This window comes from Nasonia vitripennis (assembly GCF_009193385.2).
Source record: "Nasonia vitripennis strain AsymCx chromosome 2 unlocalized genomic scaffold, Nvit_psr_1.1 chr2_random0004, whole genome shotgun sequence".
NCBI lineage: Eukaryota > Metazoa > Arthropoda > Insecta > Hymenoptera > Pteromalidae > Nasonia > Nasonia vitripennis.
In genome coordinates this window covers 2686410-2705281 of record NW_022279610.1, presented here as the reverse complement: position 1 = coordinate 2705281, position 18872 = coordinate 2686410, and the positions used below count along the sequence as shown (strand labels likewise).

Sequence of the window (18872 nt, the reverse complement as noted above, 5' to 3'; positions counted from 1 at the left end):
GCGTGTACGGTACTCGGCCAAGACCCTTAATACCTAGACAAAGCCCCGGTACGTGAAGGACACCTGGATGCAAAAATCCACGGAGCGCTGCACCTGGACTCCGACATCGGCCGCCTTAGACACCTAGACACAAATCCTACTACGTTAAGGACACATAATACTACGAAGCGCTGCACTTGGACTTCATCATCGGCCAGCCTTAACACCTATGGACAACATCCCGGTATGTAGAAGACATCTGCATGAACAGAACTATAGAATGTACTTCTTACGCGAACTAAAACCGTTGTCTAAATGGATAGTTAACATAGCTCATACGAAAATATGTATTTTGTATATAAATATATCTTGTATGTTCTATATATATATATATATATATATATATATATATATATATATATATATAGGAAAAATGTCGCAATTAGGACACAGACAAGAATAATCTTCTGTTGTCTTCAGTTTTATTAAGTTTGCTAGAGTTTTCTTCATTTGGCTTAAGTTTTTTACAGGTATAAAATTTCACAATTTTGTAAATGAATAAAAAAAGAATACAACAAAGCGACTATAACTATTAATAAGTGAAGACAACAATTTTTTCATAGTTTAAAACGTTTTTTTTCATTTTATGATTGATATCTTCTACATTCACTAGTTTTTTCCTAATCAAAACAGTTATCTTTGGATTTCTATTGATTTTTTTTCTTTAAACATGCCTTTAATAACATAATAGAATAAAATTAACGTAACTGTTGAAAACTGTTAAAATCTGGTACCATCTGCAGTAAACTGAAGAAAACTTTAAACAACTAATAGTACCTGTAAATAATTGTTATCTTTGTCTCTATTCCGACATTCTTCTGGCTAAAAATTTCTGTTTTGTTCAGTTATCTTTTGTTTTAGTCTAAACGTTTTAGATAAAAACTGTTGTGTGCAGCATTTTTTTCCACTAGGGATCAATATAAGTATGAAAAATTAAGTCATTTTATATAAAGTCATATATTATATCCTTATATAAAGATCAATTGATTTATTTATCATTTGATACAATACTAAATTATTAAATAGGTCACTATTTAAATTGCCTTGTATTGTAAAATGCCTTTTTGTGCACGTGCGTTTAAGCACATTCTACGTCCCTTGTATCGAAAAATAACGTTCGATACACATGCGAAAAGTTAATTTTACACGAGTGGGAGGTTTATCGGCCAAGCAAAGCAAGGGTGAAGATCTCACAAGTTTAGAATCAAATTTTGCGCAATTGTATCGAAAGAATCTTCTTTAACCATCTTTATTGATAAATCTCAAGTGAGATATTCAGTCAAATTTTATATCTCATTTTGCGTACGGATTTTAAAAATGTTATGGATAGATAAAAATCATTTGGTAATAATCAAAAGACACTTTGATGATTATGGAATCACTATGATTTTCTCAACTAAAATTATCATGTCTAATATTTTAAAATCAAAATATTGCTCAAAATGATTCAATGCATGTATTTTTGAATAAGGTTTTACTATTTCAAAAATAAACCTAATATAGCATTGTGGAGATCTCATTTGAGATTTATTAATAGGGATAAATATAGATAATTGATAAGAATGTTAAAATATTAAAAATTTACATCAGCCTTGGGTGTGCAGTCGCACGGCTTGCGGAAATATATATAATTATAAATTTTTATAACAAATATTTAGATATTATAATAAAAATATATAATACATTATTTACAATATATAATTTATTGTAATTTTTGTTTAAAACATCTTTTTGATTTATAATATGGTTCATTTTGAGAAATTTATATTGTTTGATATTAATTTATCTTTCCCTACTAAAAAAACTCATGTGAGTGCTCTATACATAAAGAAAATGATTATTCGTCATTTCAGACCGAATCTGCAGATTACATCTTGTGATATGCATAAATACATACAGCATTCATCATTTCATGTTCACAAACAAATAACTACAGGAAAATGATATCATTTGCAAAAATAATTTTTGCAGTATCCTTTTAATCTACACCAAATTCGTAGATTACATCTTGTAATATGCATAAATACATACAGCATTCGTCATTTCATATCTACAAACAAATAACTTTAAAAAAAATTATGTCTGCACAAATTATTATTTGCAGCTGTTGAGTGCAACGAAAAAGTGACGGACTCCGGGCTTGAACCGAGATCCTCTGGCTTGCAAGGCAGACGTTCTGTCGTTGCGCTACGGCCGTCACCGCATTGCACAGTTCTACTTGTCTTCTTATAGTAATTAAAACCCGCGACATGTATACACACGTGACACGTCCACGGCCCAGATTCATCGACGCCCTCGTCGATCGCAATTACCGTACAGATAAGTGGCCGTTATGTGTGTTCTATTGTGTAAACTCAGAGACTTTGGGGGATGATCTGTGGGTTATTCATTTATTATTTACACCGGCATATGATAAGGCAGGCAACTAGTTTTTTGTAGTTCGTCCCACAGCTGTTCACCAGTTCCTCTTCCATAGTGAGGACCTGCGCTCTCCTCAGCGTGACGATCAGCATGACGCGTGCGAACAGCATCGTGATGCCTCGCCAAATCCAGCGTAAAATACCCCATGGAATCTAGAGCTACGAACTAGGTCTACAAAAATAAAAACCGCCAAGAAAAACATTAAAAAGAAGGAAAATAGGGAAGGATGTATTAATTATTAAATACCTAAGCAAATATTCACCTGGAGATTCGACGCCAGATTCAAACCATCACCGGGGCCATACCCGTCGGAGTCAAGGGAGCTCAGGTACATCCGAGAACCGGCCGCCGAGGGGCGCAACCGAAGCCGCTCAAAGTGAGCACCCTCAGCTAACAAGGGCTCCAAACATGCGCCTAAATTCTCCAGGCACGGGCAATCAGTGAGCACCTTGCGAAACTAAGAAAAAAACCGCTGCCAATTCATTGGAACGTAGCTTCCTCCAACTAAATTTATAGGTCTAATAAATAAAAAATTATTTTAATATACAGTATAATCTGCCCGCTAATGTATTATAAGGCGGTTTTTGATACATAATTTAATATACAGGGTGTTTCATTTTAATCCGACCACGACAAAAAACCATGGAAAAACTAATTTTAACGAAAAATGACCTTAACAAAAGTTGAAGGGGGTAAAGAGGGCCATCGAATGACACCAACACCTTTGACCTTGAACTCGATTTTCAAGGTCATTTGAAGGTCATTGTATTTTTTTAACGGGAACCCCTATTTTTGACCTCGGAATACGGAGCAGTGGAAAAAATTACGTCGGAAATGACATTTCAAGTTTGCCTTAGTGACCTTGAGAAGGTCAATTCAAGGTCAAATAATAAGTATCAGCCTAAGATTGTTTTCCTTTCAATTTTTTCGTAGAATTATCCTTTTGTTATTGTAATAAACATTAAGAGAATAATTGACTTAAAATGTGATTATGTTTTGCTGACTTCAAAGCCATTTTGTAAGGTCAAAAGTGCAAAAATGCAATATCAAATGTTATGTGAAGTCCATATTTATATCCTAACTTTAGCGTTACCCAGGAACAACGACGTGGACGTTATAGGATTGTGTTCCCTTTGGGGTGCTTGATTTGAGTGAGTCCCCTTGCCTCTCACTTTTCGGGGTGCTTGATTAGAGTGAGTCCCCTTGCCTCTCACTTTTCGGGGTGCTTAATTAGAGTGAGTCCCCTTGCCTCTCACTTTTGCTCAAAATTCAACGCAGGTGCTCAAAGACACCACCATTTTGTTGGATATACAATTCAATTCGCTGCTGAAAATGTTCTACTGTTCTGAGTAATACAGCTCTTGGGATGTTTTCACAAGCGGATTGAATTCTGTGGATCATATCTTCCCTTGTTGTAGTTTCATGTTCATAAACAACATCTTTCAAATACCCCCACAAATAGAAATCGGGTGATGTCATATCTGGAGATCTCGGTGGCCATCGAACACCCAAATCTCCACGTCCAGTGCGTCCAATCCACCTGTCACGGTAATTTTGATTAAGATATTGTCTAACTATTCGAGCATAGTGCGCAGGAGCTCCATCTAATTGAATCCACATTCTTGCTCTTGTGTATAAATCTACTTCTTCAAGAAGTACTGGAAGACGTTCTCTCAGGAACTGTAAAAAATTATGGCCATTTACATTTTCATCGAAAAAGTATGGGCCTACAAGGTATCCGTTAACAATTCCACACCAAACATCAAGACTCCAACGATTTTGGTTATCTATCTGCCTGTACCAATGCGGATTACCATTCGACCAATAATGACAGTTGTGTCGGTTAAGCTCTCCATTGCTTTTGAATTTTGCTTCATCAGAAAACATTACGTATTGAAAAAAGTGACGATCATTAGCAATCATTTGTCGTGCCCATTCGCAAAACTGTAGCCTTAACCTCATATCAGCAGGTGTGAGATCCTGAGTCAAAGTAATATGATATGGATGATAACGTTGACTTCTCAGTATTCTCCAAGCAGTAGCCATAGGTATACCACTTTGCCTTTGAATTTCACGGGTACTAACGTGGGGATACAAATGAACCATTGCTAAAACGACCATTACACGAAGATCATCTTCGTTGTAATTACGACGTTCTCTAACCCGTGCTAGTTGCCCTTGTTGAGCTTTACGGTAAATAGTAAATAAGTAATAAATTTTAATAGAAAAAATGAAGGTCAATGAATGAAAAAGAGAAAATGTTAAACAAATGATATTTGATTAGTTTGGCTAATCAATAACTATTCAATAACTAGTAAACTATTGAATACTAAGTGTAAGTAACAATGAGTAGAGGATAAATTCATATGAAAAGAGATCTTATTAGAAAAATTGTCTATTTCAACAATGAGTCGCGGGAAAATTCAACATGAAAAATCATCTTTACAAAATAAATTATTTATTTCAACAATAAATTCAGGCAAAATTCGATGAGGAAAATTAGTAACCAATTGTGTCCACGTCGTTCCTGAGTAACGCTAAAGATAGGATAAAAATTCGCTTACGAAAACATTCCAAGAACTGAATAGAATCCAAAAAAATGGTGGTGTCTTTGTGCACCTAAATCTGTACATAATAAAAGTGAGAGGCAAGGAGACTCACTCTTATCAAGCACCCCAAAGGTAACACAATCCTATTACGTCCACGTCGTTGTTCCTGGGCAACACTAAAGTTAGGATATAAATATGGACTCCGCATAACATTTGATATTGCATTTTTGCACTTTTGACCTTACGAAATGGCTTTGAAGTCAGCAAAACATAATCACATTTTAAGTCAATTATTCTCTTAATGTTTATTACAATAACAAAATGATAATTCTACGAAAAAATTGAAAGGAAAACAATCTTAGGCTGATACTTCTTATTTGACCTTGAATTGACCTTTTCAAGGTCACTAAGGCAAACTTGAAATGTCATTTCCGACGTAATTTTTTCCGCTGCTCCGTATTCCGAGTTCAAAAATAGGGGTTCCCGTTAAAAAAATACAATGACCTTCAAATGACTTTGAAAATCGAGTTCAATGTCATAGGTGTTTGTGTCATTCGATGGCCCCCTTTACCCCCTTCAACTTTTGTTAAGGTCATTTTTCGTTAAAATTAGTTTTTCCATGGTTTTTTGTCGTGGTCGGATTAAAATGAAACACCCTGTATGTTTTAATTTTGATTTTGGTCTCTTGCTCGGGCTTAATCTCCGCTCAAACGTCGACATGCTGTAACTTCAGAAGTAGATACTGCTACTTGTTTCTTGGCACTCGTTTGTCCGGCGACTGTTTTTTGTTCGCTTAAGTACTTTTGCTACTACCGTACCACTACTGCTTTCGTCTGATTCGCTACTGCCAACAGCACTGCTATTTGCGCGACTACCATTTTCAGCACGACGAGGTGGTGTTCTAAATAAACGATTGATGCCCTCTGGTGTTGAAACCCAGCGTGAAATAACAATGCTAGTACCACCTGGCGGTACTGGTGTAGAATATCCAGGTAATGTACCAGCCATTATATTCTCCTCTCATTTACGCAATACATGGCCGGCTTTACGTTTGTACTTTGCAGGTACACTCTCTATGATATTCGAATCGATTCGATCCTTTTCTTCGACGCGCTGCATTTCATTGTCGTCGGCATTGTCATTCTGTTCCTTCATTTGTCGCTGCTCTTTATCTTTCTCCTCCTTTTTCATGACCTTTGCATAGCTATCAACAACTTTAAATTGAAGATAGCGTTGTAATACTGATCGATATTGACTCCATTTTTCTCGCTCACTCTTGCAAGTAAATAAATTCAGTATGTTGCTGATTTCATCATCCAACCTAGTCATTACGTTACCCGGCGTCTGAACTGTCTTTAGTATAGAAACAACATTATAATCGCGGACATAATTTGGTAACACACTCTGTAGATGTTCAACGTTCTCGTGAAGTACATGAATCTTTTTGGCGTATTCCATATTGTCTACTTACTACTGATGGGTGCTAATAATGCAAGCAAGAAACCACCACGCTGTACAATGATTTTCTTTTTTTTCCGCCAGACTCAGACAAGGTTCAGCTAGTTTTCGCAAAATTTTTGCGTACCTGCGTAAACGTGACTTGTGAAACTTCTCCAGTGGAACATTACCAATTAGCACATTCAGCGCGCACTCACAAATATGACGCATTAATTTTGAATCAGCCGTCTGCAAGAGAGCCTTTAGCTGATCATTATTTAAATGGGAAAGCGCCTTCAGAATTACAGCGTTCTTGCGAGTAAAGGGATGTCGCTTCTTAGACAAAGCCATCACAAGGAGGCGATTGGTACAAGGTTCAATGTATCACCACCTTTTATTTTTTAATTGCGTGAAACATAGACGTAGTGCCACTCGTTGTCCAGAAATTTACAGGTGCGAAATATGCAGTTGTCCGGTGTATTCTGCTTTAAATCCAGCAGAAGATAACCGTAGGGTCTTAAGGTGGCGTCCCAGTAGGCTTCTTGCAAGAATCGTGGATCCTCCAATCACAGCCGACGCGATAAATGTAGTATCTGAGATCTGTCGCGCAAATTCTTAAAAATTACAATGTATTGAGCGTTCAGAGATATGTTGCGTTGTCCTTTACCTTGATGAAAGACGTTCTGCGTGATGAATATCACCAAGAGCGAGTGATGATGGGACGCTTTAGAGAATATATGGACTATACATCACTGGATGACGATTCACGCATCGAATTATCAATGATAACAAGTTTAGATCTAGGATTGGCAGCCCAGTCACTAGTCTGTGGATAGAACAAATCCTGTAGAACAAACCCTCGCAAAATTCCACTGTTTTGCTCTGTAGCTCCTTGTAGCTTGGCTGCCAGTCTGCGCAGTAAATAACTACACGTTCGATTGTTGTATCATACAGACGATCGAGATCCTTGAGAAACTTTTTACAAATACCAACCTCACCCAGTGCCTGCCTTCGCTGGTGACCAAGGCCTACTCATTGGATCTTCTCTTCGCTCCTGCTGGATTGGTCTCTTCACTGGATCTTCAGGACCCCATCCTTCCTCCGGACTCTCACCATGCAGCTCATCTCCTCGAAATTGCATCACCTCGTGCTTCTTTTAATGTGTATAGTGTCCGAAAACGTAATTTTTATGCGGCTGACTGTTGCGCAATAAATCTTTGTACACTTGATCGTACACTTGATCGTGTAAATTGGAGCGCTATCCTGGGCGGGGATAACATAGACTCGATTATTGATAGTTTCTATACCAATGTAAATAGTATTATAGAGAGTCAGGTTCCCTTTACAGGTCAGCGTTCTGATACCTATCCTAGTTGGTACGACGCGGAGCTCATTTCTGCTATCTGTGATAAGAAGAGAGTGCATTGTCAGTGGAAGGAGTCTCGAGACCCTTCTCTTGAAATTGAATTTAAACGATTAAGAGCCATTCGTGTTCGTCTGTCCAGAGTAAAGTACCGTGCGTTTATAGAGGCCACTGAGTCTAAGGTCACATACAACATCAAGGCCTTCTGGTCGTATGTTAAGGGCCTGCGCAATAAATCTGGCCTTCCATCATATATGTATTCTGGTGATTGATTTGCATATGACGACATGTCCATTTCGAATGCGCTCTCTTCTCACTTTGCCTTAGTTTACACTAGGGATTCGATGGCAGTTGTTGACCGTTGCGATGTCTTGGAGCCTGTTCCAAGTTTTCTTGCTGCCCCTTACAAGGTACGCGCGTTAATCCAGGGCCTAAAGGACAATGCAAACCCTGGCCCCGACGGCATCCCAGCACACTTTGTTAAATGTTGCTAGGCTGCCCTCGAAAAACCTGTTGTGGAAATGTTTAATAGGATCCTGTCTGCCGATATATTTCCTAGTATATTTAAGACTTCGTACATCCTGCCTGTATTCAAGTCGGGAGATAGGCACAATGTTGCCAATTATAGGCCTATCTCCATAATCAGTTGTCTGCCCAAGGTTCTTGACGCCTTGATAACAGACGAGTTCGCTAGTTCTCTCACCCTTCGGCTTGTCGACGAGCAGCATGGATTTATTAAAGGAAGGTCCACGCTCACGAATCTCCTTATCTTCAATGACTTCCTTTCGGAAGCTCTTTCTAAGCGTATGCAGGTTGATGCCTTGTACACAGACATGTCCAAGGCTTTTGACAAAGTCAATCACGCTAGATTGCTCTCGAAGCTCTGAAATTTTGGGATGCGTAGTGTCCTTCACTCTATCTTGGCGTCGTATCGCTACTCAGACTGTCCGTTTTAATGATTGTGTCTCGTCTACAGTTTCCGTTAAATCAGGTGTTTTCCAGGGGCCACTCCTTTTTTATTTATATATTAATGATCTCGTCTCTTATATTAAGTACTCGAGTGTTCTTATGTACGCGAATGATGTAAAGCTATTCTCGTGCATTAAGTCCCTAGAGGACTCTGTGTCGCTGCAGACGGATTTGGATGCTCTTGTGCTGTGTGAGAGGGAGAACGGTGTGACGAGACACGAGTCTCGCACATATAAATATACACGAGGACGGCCGTGATAAACATAAACATGCGCAACGCGCGAATACACACGACGCGAAATGGGCGTCAAACAGCTCAGCAACGGCGCGCCAGGCGGCGCGAGCGGCGTAGACGCTCAGACGTATCCACACCGCGCGCCTTTATAAGGCGGACAGCGCAACACGGTATACAGTTCTACTCGAGCTCCACTCCAGGTAGCATCGTGCGCACACGTTACTACAGGGAACAGCGAGAGATAGATCTGCACCGACGAAGTCGTCTCGTGAGCACACGTGACGACTTGGTAAACGAACCGAAACCCGTATCTCCGAACCCCGAAACTCCGAATTGCCGTCGTGAGCACACGAGGCAACCCGGAACACCCGAGCGACATCGAGCCTCGTCTACGTGAGCACAAGTGACGATACCCGGTGCCACCGTAAAAATCCTAACCAACAAAGCCAGCCTTACGCCGACATCTCACGACTCGCTTTACCTCTGTGCGCACACAAGATAAAGAGAGGAACGAGACGAGCGACAAACATTTGTGGTAATTAAATTCATCAATGTCTCTCGATTTTTCACTCATTTTTCTTCAGAATTGATACAGAGTTTGGCTACTGATCGTAGTATTGTATTTAAACGTATATCATGTTTATTCAGACTGATACCCTCGGTGTGTTTCAACTCTTTAACGTGGCGCTCCTTATTCTCTTTTGCAATACAGTTTGGTGGATATCCTGACGCCGCAAACTTTTACGTGAAAAACTCGTTGATATATTTGGCAAAAATACCACCTGTCCCTTCTTCCTGACTGTACTGTGTCATCTCGTACTGCTAAATTTCATGCACAAACTTGACAACGTAGCCCAATGTGATAGCTGCTTTTACTTTCTCCGACGACCACGTCCTCCGCAATATGCGCTCTTCCACATCCTCAAAAGGACAGTCCTCTTGTGTCAGTTGTTCACAACACGTTTGACATAATGAAAATATTAATTTACCGTGCATTTTTACGGTTAATAATAGGTGATATAGATTTTGTGGTGGTAATATATCGCACGAAATTAATCCATTAACTTTTGAATGTCGTTGTTGATACCTATCAGATGTCAACACTCCTCTTCACCAAAAAAAATTTTTGGGTGACCCACGGGATTCTTCCATGTTTGCAAATAAACAGATACAGAAAACAAACATCAACATACTTGATCTTCTCCTGCCCTCAAGGAGCTCCGTAATACAAGTCGTCGTCATCGTCATTGTCGCATCTGCTTTATTCTCGAGAATGCTAACGACATAGATAAGGACTAAAGCGGTGCAACGACAACGGAGATTGGTGTCCGTTCGCTGATACCTGGCAGAAAAAGAAGAAGGTTACACGCATTCTAAACTACAAAAATCGCTGAAAATATGTAAAATACCTACAACGCCAGAATATTTTACTCTTTTCTTGGATGGCGATTTTTACCCTATTTTAAATTGCTCGCAACTTTTGATAGGGACAGTCAGTTTCAACGATTATTTTTTTAAATTCAAGATCTCGGGCCCAGCTGTCAATTAATGCCGGAAAAAATATCGTTTGCTTGGTCAGGTAATAAATTAACCGTAGCGCAATAAAGACTATTTAGCAATAATTTATCGTACCTCGCAAAATAATTGAAACATTCCGAATTTTTCACTTGTATACGCTAGCCAAAAATAACAATTTTCCGACTCTAACTTTTGGAGATATAGACTTATAAACGATGGTTTGCAACTTTTGGTCTCGAGTATATTTAAAGCAGACGAAGCGAATACAAATGAAAAATCACGAAAAAAGCCATCATTTTGTGAAATAACACTATTTGTTTATACACATACATCCGCGTACGCGCACACATACACACACCCGGATAGCGCGAGATGCGGTTGCAGCGAAAAACGCATAGTCAGCTGTACGAGTGTATTCTCTCTCTCTCTCTCTCTCTCTCTCTCTCTCTCTCTCTCTCTCTCTCTCTCTCTCTCTCTCTCTCTCTCTCTCTCTCTCTCTCTCTCTCTCTCTCTCTGGTGAGTCGCTTTGACAGCTCTTTATTTTGCTCCTACTTTCGCACTGCTTTTCTGCCGCTACTTGCCTTCGGGCCCTCTTTTGTTGTAGATTGTTGCACGCTCATTTTTGCAACCTTTACGACGACATATAAATCGCTGAAGGTTGCAATTTATTTTCTACATCTTTTCTGCCACAAACTTTCTGCACGGCTTCTAACCTCCAAATCTACTCGGCTCGGCTTGGCTTGGTTTCTCGCTCGCACGGCGACTCTCTTCACTCCTAATCAACATCGAGGAGACATCTACCGCATCGAGGAAGAACTTCTAAGGCGTCTGCACACTGTTTGAGGTCGGTACTTTCGCACTCTTTACACTAACGCTCCATCTAGCCGTAAGAGTTATAACACCGACTCTATCACTCCGTCGATAACTTATCATCACTCCACGAATTTCTGCTCTACCGACTGCCAGTAAGTTACCGACGAAAATTAATGAGAACGGCGAAAAGAGCGGGGAAGTGCCTTTTCAGCTATGCGGCAGCAGTAAACAGCCTATTCAGCACAAGGAGCCGAAAAAGTGTGCTTTTTGCAAGCTCCATTACCACGTCAAATGTCTGAACGCCATCAACATCAAGACAGTCGTGGTAAATGATAGGCTTTTCTAGCCTGTCCTCCCTGTGCAGATGCCAAGGGTACCAAAGCGGGACACCATCACCGAGTTGCAGGCAAGTCCAAGATCTCTCATCGAGGAGCCCAGCACTGCAGCAAGACAACAACAACAACAACAGCAGCAGCACTGCGGAAATTAGCAGCCTCCGCAGTGAGCTGGCTGAGGTCAAACGACGGCAGGAGCAGGCCTCAAATAGTGTTGTTGTCATCACGGGCTTGCACTACACCCGTGAGACCTCGCTGCATTTTCTCGCGTTTGCAGTCATAAACGCACTTGACCCAACGGTCCTACGGAGAGATGTTGCATCCGTCAGGACCATGGGTAGGCTCGATGCACCCCGGAACACCGCCAGGAGTGATGGCAGACTGCCACCATTGGCCGTCACCCTCTCGTCGAGTGCACTCGCACGATCAATCGTCGTTGCCAAAGCTCGTAAATGCAAGCTCCATACCAACGAGCTGGACGCAACCGTGATGGAGGAGGCCAAAGCTCTGAGCCCTGACCACCAAGGGCTCATAAACATCAACGAGCTACTCCCCACCGACGTCCACAAGCTGCGTTCACGGGCTAGGCTGGAAGCCAAGAGGAGGCAGGGCTGTCGAACGTTCGTCAGGGACGGGAGATTATTTATGTGCTGCAACGATGACAACGAGCGCGCCACCGTCATCACCACCGACGCCGAGCTGAATGATTTTTTAGCTCGGATCCCGCCCGCCGTCAACATCGTTCTACAATGAAGCTGCCACACACACTTCATCCCACCACATCCGCCATCAAGCTCATCCGCCGTGTCTTCATCGGGTTCTAAGGTATCTCTGTCCGAAGGTCTAAGGGTCTGTCATTTTAATGCGAACTCTCTCACGGGTCACAATGAGATGATCAGGCTCTTTTTATCCACTCGCTCTTTATTCCACGTAATAGCTGTTACTGAGACCTGGCTAAGCGAGAAGGTGACATCCAGCCCTTCACTGGATGATTACCTGCTCTACAGACGAGACAGAAACAGAAACGGTGGAGGTGTGGCCCTCTATATATACAAATCTCTGACGGTTAGTGTTATTTCATCATCCGACGGTGAATGGTCTGGCACGCCAGGCAAGCCTGAATACCTCTTTTGTGAAATATCAACCAAGGGAGTTTCTCCCATCTTCGTGGGGGTTGTGTTTCGTCCACCTCATGCTCCTTTTTTCCAAGGCTCTAACTTTATTGACCAACTAACAACTCACATGCACAAATACTCCACGAAGATTATAATGGGGGACTTTAACTCTGACCAACTATCCTCATCTGAAGATGCCAATTTCATCAGGGCCTTCATTGATGAGAACTCTCTTTCGTCCGTTCCCTATGGTGCCACGCACCATAAACAGGGTTCTGATACCTGGCTTGATTTATGCCTAATCGACGAGCAGGATCGCCTGCAGTCATACTGGAAGACAGACGCACCTTTCATCAACGGACACGACCTTATCACGGCCACTCTCGACGTACAGATTCCACGCTACGTACCAAATACATACTCATACAGAAACTTTAAAGGAATCAGCGCCGAGAAGCTAAGGGACTTTCTTAGCGAATGTGACTGGTCATCTCTCACCACTTCATCACTCGACGACTGCATATCTATACTTAACGCTAACCTCAATAACGCCATCAACCACCTCGCTCCATTGCGGACTGTGACACCAGGACGACAACGTCACCCGTGGTACACTGCGGCTTTTCGTGACCTTGTATCCGAGAGCAATAGACTTTACAGGCGTTTCAGGGACTCCAGGCTCGAATCAGATCGACGCGTTTACAGATTAGCTAGAGATTATGCTCACAAACAAGTCGAGGAGGCCAGGCTGAATTATTACTATTCACGCCTGTCCACCTTGACCGATATTGCTGAGATCTGGAAAGAGCTGGAGAACCTTGGAATTTGTGCCACCAAGGCCCCCTTACCATCTAGATTTACAACAGATGAACTCAACACGCATTTCAGCGCGATCTCAAACGATCCGCTGGCTCCCGCTGTTGAGGATTATCTTGTTACCCTGGAAAGTCTTGACCTCCCGGAACATTTCGAATTCAACCCTATAACGGAATAGGACGTGTTGGCTGCGGTATCGCACTTTGACACTCAGGCCAGGGGGAGCGACGGCATCCCACAGGTTGTCATCTCAAAAGCATTGCCGGTTCTTGCTCCCTTACTAAGTCATATTTTCAACCTGTCCCTGAGCGAACCCTGCTTCCCATCTGGCTGGAAATTGTCACTTGTGCGCGCACTCAACAAAATCAGTTCACCAACAGCCCTGACTGATTACCGTCCGATTTCACTTCTCTGCTTTCTTTCCAAGGCTCTGGAGTGGCTAGAGCACAGGCAAGTCTCAGAATACCTTGAATCAAGGCTCTTACTAGATAACCTTCAAACAGGCTTCCGCACTGGTCACAGCACTCAGTCTGGCCTAATTAAGCTAACTGATGATGCCAGGGCTGGGATAAACAAAAAGAAAGTAACACTGCTCCTTTTCTTTGACTTTAGCAAGGCGTTTGACGATGTGTGTCACGTCAGGCTCCTGAGAAAGCTATCCACCTTCGGTTTCTCAAAGCAAGTCATCCACTGGTTTGCCTCCTACCTCTCTGGTAGAGAGCAGGCCGTCGTTGGTGACAATAACGAACGTTCTTCTCCTCGGCGTCTCAACATCAGGTTTCAAGAGACTAGCTAAAGAGCACTTTTTCGAACTTGAAAATACAAACACTTGAATTTCTTGTACACATTCACGCACACGCACACACTCACACACTCTCGCATAACCCATCTTCACATTATCATACTATCACAATACACATTTTTGCTATACTACTACTCCTGCTGTATACAATTTATCGTACAACATATTGTACGCAAAATAAAACTAATTAATCTAATCTAAAATCTCTGGACATCCCGACTTTCAAGACGGAGACGCTGAAAGGTTCATTCCATATAAGCGCCTCATACCTCTGAAACTCGCTACCATCACACCTTCGCAACACTAAATCCATGTCACACTTCAAACAATTAGCTAAAGAATATTTTTATGCACTTGAAAACTCGTAATCATCTCACAAGCACTTACACTCCACCACTCTATATACATATATACAGGGTGTTTGATTTTAATCCGACCACGACAAAAAACCATGGAAAAACTAATTTTAACGAAGAATGACCTTAACCAAAGTTGAAGGGGGTAAAGGGGGCCATCGAATGACACAAACACCTATGACCTTGAACTCGATTTTCAAGGTCATTTGAGGGTAATTGTGATTTTTTTAAATAGGAACCTCTATTTTAGACTTTGGAATCGGATAGAGCGGAAAAAATTACGTCGCAAAGGATATTTTAAGTTTGCTTTGGTGTCCTTGAGAAGGTCAATTCAAGGTCAAATAACAAAAAATCTGCTAAACAGCTGTTTGTCTGGTTTTATTTTACTGATGTTGAAAGATGACCTTGACAAAAGTTGAAGGGAGCAAAAGGGGCCATCTAATGACACCAACACCTTTGACTTTGAACTCGATTTTCAAGGTCATTTGAAGGTCATTGTATTGTTTTAACGGGAACCCCTATTTTTGACCTCGGAATACGGAGCAGCGGAAAAAATTACGTCGGAAATGACATTTCATGTTTGCCTTAGTGACCTTGAGAAGGTCAATTCAAGGTCAAATAAGAAGTATCAGCCTAAGATTGTTTTCCTTTCAATTTTTTCGTAGAATTATCATTTTGTTATTGTAATAAACATTAAGAGAATAATTGAGTGTTGCCCAGGAACAACGACGTGGAGGTAATAGGATTGTGTTCCCTTTGGGGTGCTTGATTAGAGTGAGTCTCCTTGCCTCTCACTTTTATTATGTACAGATTTGAATGTAGGTGCCCAAAGACACCACCATTTTTTTGGATTCTATTCAGTTCTTGGGATGTTTTCGTAAGCGAATTTTTATCCTATCTTTAGCGTTACTCAGGAACGACGTGGACACAATTGGCTACTAATTTTCCTCATCGAATTTTGCCTGAATTTATTGTTGAAATAAATAATTTATTTTGTAAAGATGATTTTTCATGTTGAATTTTTCCGCGACTCATTGTTGAAATAGACAATTTTTCGAATAAGAGATCTCTTTTCATATGAATTTATCCTCTACTCATTGTTACTTACACTTAGTATTCAATAGTTTACTAGTTATTGAATAGTTATTGATTAGCCAAACTAATCAAATATCATTTGTTTAACATTTTCTCATTTTCATTCATTGACCTTTATTTTTTCTATTAAAATTTATTACTCATCGAAAGCTATCTAATTTGTTCAGTTTGGTAAAAACAAAATTTTTTATTGAACTTGTTACAAATTTTTAACAATTGCTGATTATCCAGCCGCTGAAAGGGTTGATATTTTATTGATTCTTGGTGAATCTAGACGTAATTATCGACAAGCTGCAGCCTTGTATCGAATTCGATATCCCGATAGAAGACATCCAAGTCATACAACCATTCGTGAGATTTACCGTAGAGCTCAACAAGGGCAACTAGCACGGGTTAGAGAACGTCGTAATTACAACGAAGATGATTTTCGTGTAATGGATGTTTTAGCAATGGTTCATTTGAATCCCCACGTTAGTACCCGTGAAATTCAAAGGCAAAGTGGTATACCTATGGCTACTGCTTGGAGAATACTGAGAAGTCAACGTTATCATCCATATCATATTACTTTGACTCAGGATCTCACACCTGCTGATATGAGGTTAAGGCTACAGTTTTGCCAATGGGCACGACAAATGATTGCTAATGATCGTCACTTTTTTCAATACGTAATGTTTTCTGATGAAGCAAAATTCAAAAGCAATGGAGAGCTTAACCGACATAACTGTCATTATTGGTCGAATGTTAATCCGCATTGGTACAGGCAGATAGATAACCAAAATCGTTGGAGTCTTGATGTTTGGTGTGGAATTGTTAACGGATACCTTGTAGGCCCATACTTTTTCGATGAAAATGTAAATGGCCATAATTTTTTACAGTTCCTAAGAGAACGTCTTCCAGTACTTCTTGAAGAAGTAGATTTATACACAAGAGCAAGAATGTGGATTCAATTAGATGGAGCTCCTGCGCACTATGCTCGAATAGTTAGACAATATCTTAATCAAAATTACCGTGACAGGTGGATTGGACGCATTGGACGTGGAGATTTGGGTATTCGATGGCCACCGAGATCTCCAGATATGACATCACCCGATTTCTATTTGTGAGGGAATTTGAAAGATGTTGTTTATGAACATCAAACTACAACAAGGGAAGATATGATCCACAGAATTCAAACCGCTTGTGAAAACATCCCAAGAGCTGTATTACTCAGAACAGTAGAACATTTTCAGCAGCGAATTGAATTGTGTATCCAACAAAATGGTGGTGTCTTTGAGCACCTGCGTTGAATTTTGAGCAAAAGTGAGAGGCAAGGGGACTCACTCTAATTAAGCACCCCGAAAAGTGAGAGGCAAGGGGACTCACTCTAATCAAGCACACTGAAAAGTGAGAGGCAAGGGGACTCACTCTAATCAAGCACCCCAAAGGGAACACAATCCTATTATGTCCACGTCGTTGTTCCTGGGTAACGCTAAAGTTAGGATATAAATATGGACTTCACATAACATTTGATATTGCATTTTTGCACTTTTGACCTTACAAAATGGCTTTAAAGTCAGCAAAGCATAATCACATTTTAAGTCAATTATTCTCTTAATGTTTATTACAATAACAAAATGATAATTCTACGAAAAAATTGAAAGGAAAACAATTTTAGGCTGATACTTCTTATTTGACCTTGAATTGACCTTCTCAAGGTCACCAAAGCAAACTTAAAATATCCTTTGCGACGTAATTTTTTCCGCTCTATCCGATTCCAAGGTCTAAAATAGAGGTTCCTATTTAAAAAAAATCACAATTACCCTCAAATGACCTTGAAAATCGAGTTCAAGGTCATAGGTGTTTGTGTCATTCGATGACCCCCTTTACCCCCTTCAACTTTGGTTCAGGTCGTTCTTCGTTAAAATTAGTTTTTCCATGGTTTTTTGTCGTGGTCAGATTAAAATGAAACACCCTGTATAATTAAATATTCTACAATATAAAATCAGGTGATAGTTTTTTGGACTTTTTACTTTTATACAAAAATCAAAGAAAGACAACTTGTATATCTGTTTTTTTTGCTGGCTAAAGATTATAGTAGTTTTATTTATCAATCGTTCAAGCTTATAATTAACAGTAATATTATTTTATTGTTAATTATTCACTTAATTATATTAAAAAAGTGATTAATCATTTGCTACTCTGACTGTAACTAGTCGCCGCACTTATAACAATTACGTCATTGACTTATTTAGAAACTCTAAGCAAGTAGACTCAATTTGTACCTAAATGAAATCCGCTTTTGACTGCAAACCACCAAATTCTACAATATTAATTGGAATGTTGCTGCATTCTGCTCATAAGTCCCGGATCAAATTCAAAATAGGACCCTCTCGTTTTTACTTTTAAGGAGTTTTAAAAATAAATGTCAACCTTATTTGAAGTAGTTTTGCCAACGTATATCTTTAACATTAATTTTAAAAGATAGTCAGAAAACGTTAAATCAAACAATAAATGCTCGCATTTAAAAATCTCGTATGGGATCGGGATGAAAAAGTTTGGAGTTTTTATATTGTTCACAGAAGAAGCCTCCCAAAATTAGAGTTCGATTAGGACATCATAATTTATACAGTTTGCAAATTTTAAAAATATAGATTTTCTATTGCACTATGATAAATTTAAATATGAAGATTAAATAAGATAATATACTTAACTTTGCCAACCAGTGATCATCGTCACAGAATTTTTTTTGACAATCGCGACGATAAATAGCCATAAGAAGGGTATGCAAAGACGTAAAAAGTGGATTGTAACATTCTGTTTCAGGATCTGAAAACAACAAATAATCTTAATTTTAACTATTAATCATAACTGTTTACTTTGAAAAATGTATTAGCTATATTGTTTATATAATAAGAGGCATTAAGAGATACTACATTATATTTAAGTTTAAATTAAGTTTTAAATTATGTTTTTTGAAGAAAATCCTTAATTCATGTAAAAATATTATAAGAAAGCTATTTTTTAAAAGTA

The 18872-nt window shown here is 39.8% G+C and overlaps 1 protein-coding gene across 19 annotated transcripts in view; it reads right to left on the bottom strand.

Moving 5' to 3' along the window:
- The window catches only part of LOC107981865 (ubiquitin-protein ligase E3B), a 583577-nt gene that overhangs the window by 166872 nt on the left and 397833 nt on the right, over positions 1-18872 (bottom strand). For all 19 annotated transcript variants that reach the window (XM_032601499.1, XM_032601501.1, XM_032601502.1 and 16 more), the window contains one exon: positions 18553-18668. In XM_032601499.1, the coding sequence (XP_032457390.1) occupies positions 18553-18668 (116 nt within the window). The remainder of the gene's footprint in view (positions 1-18552; positions 18669-18872) is intronic.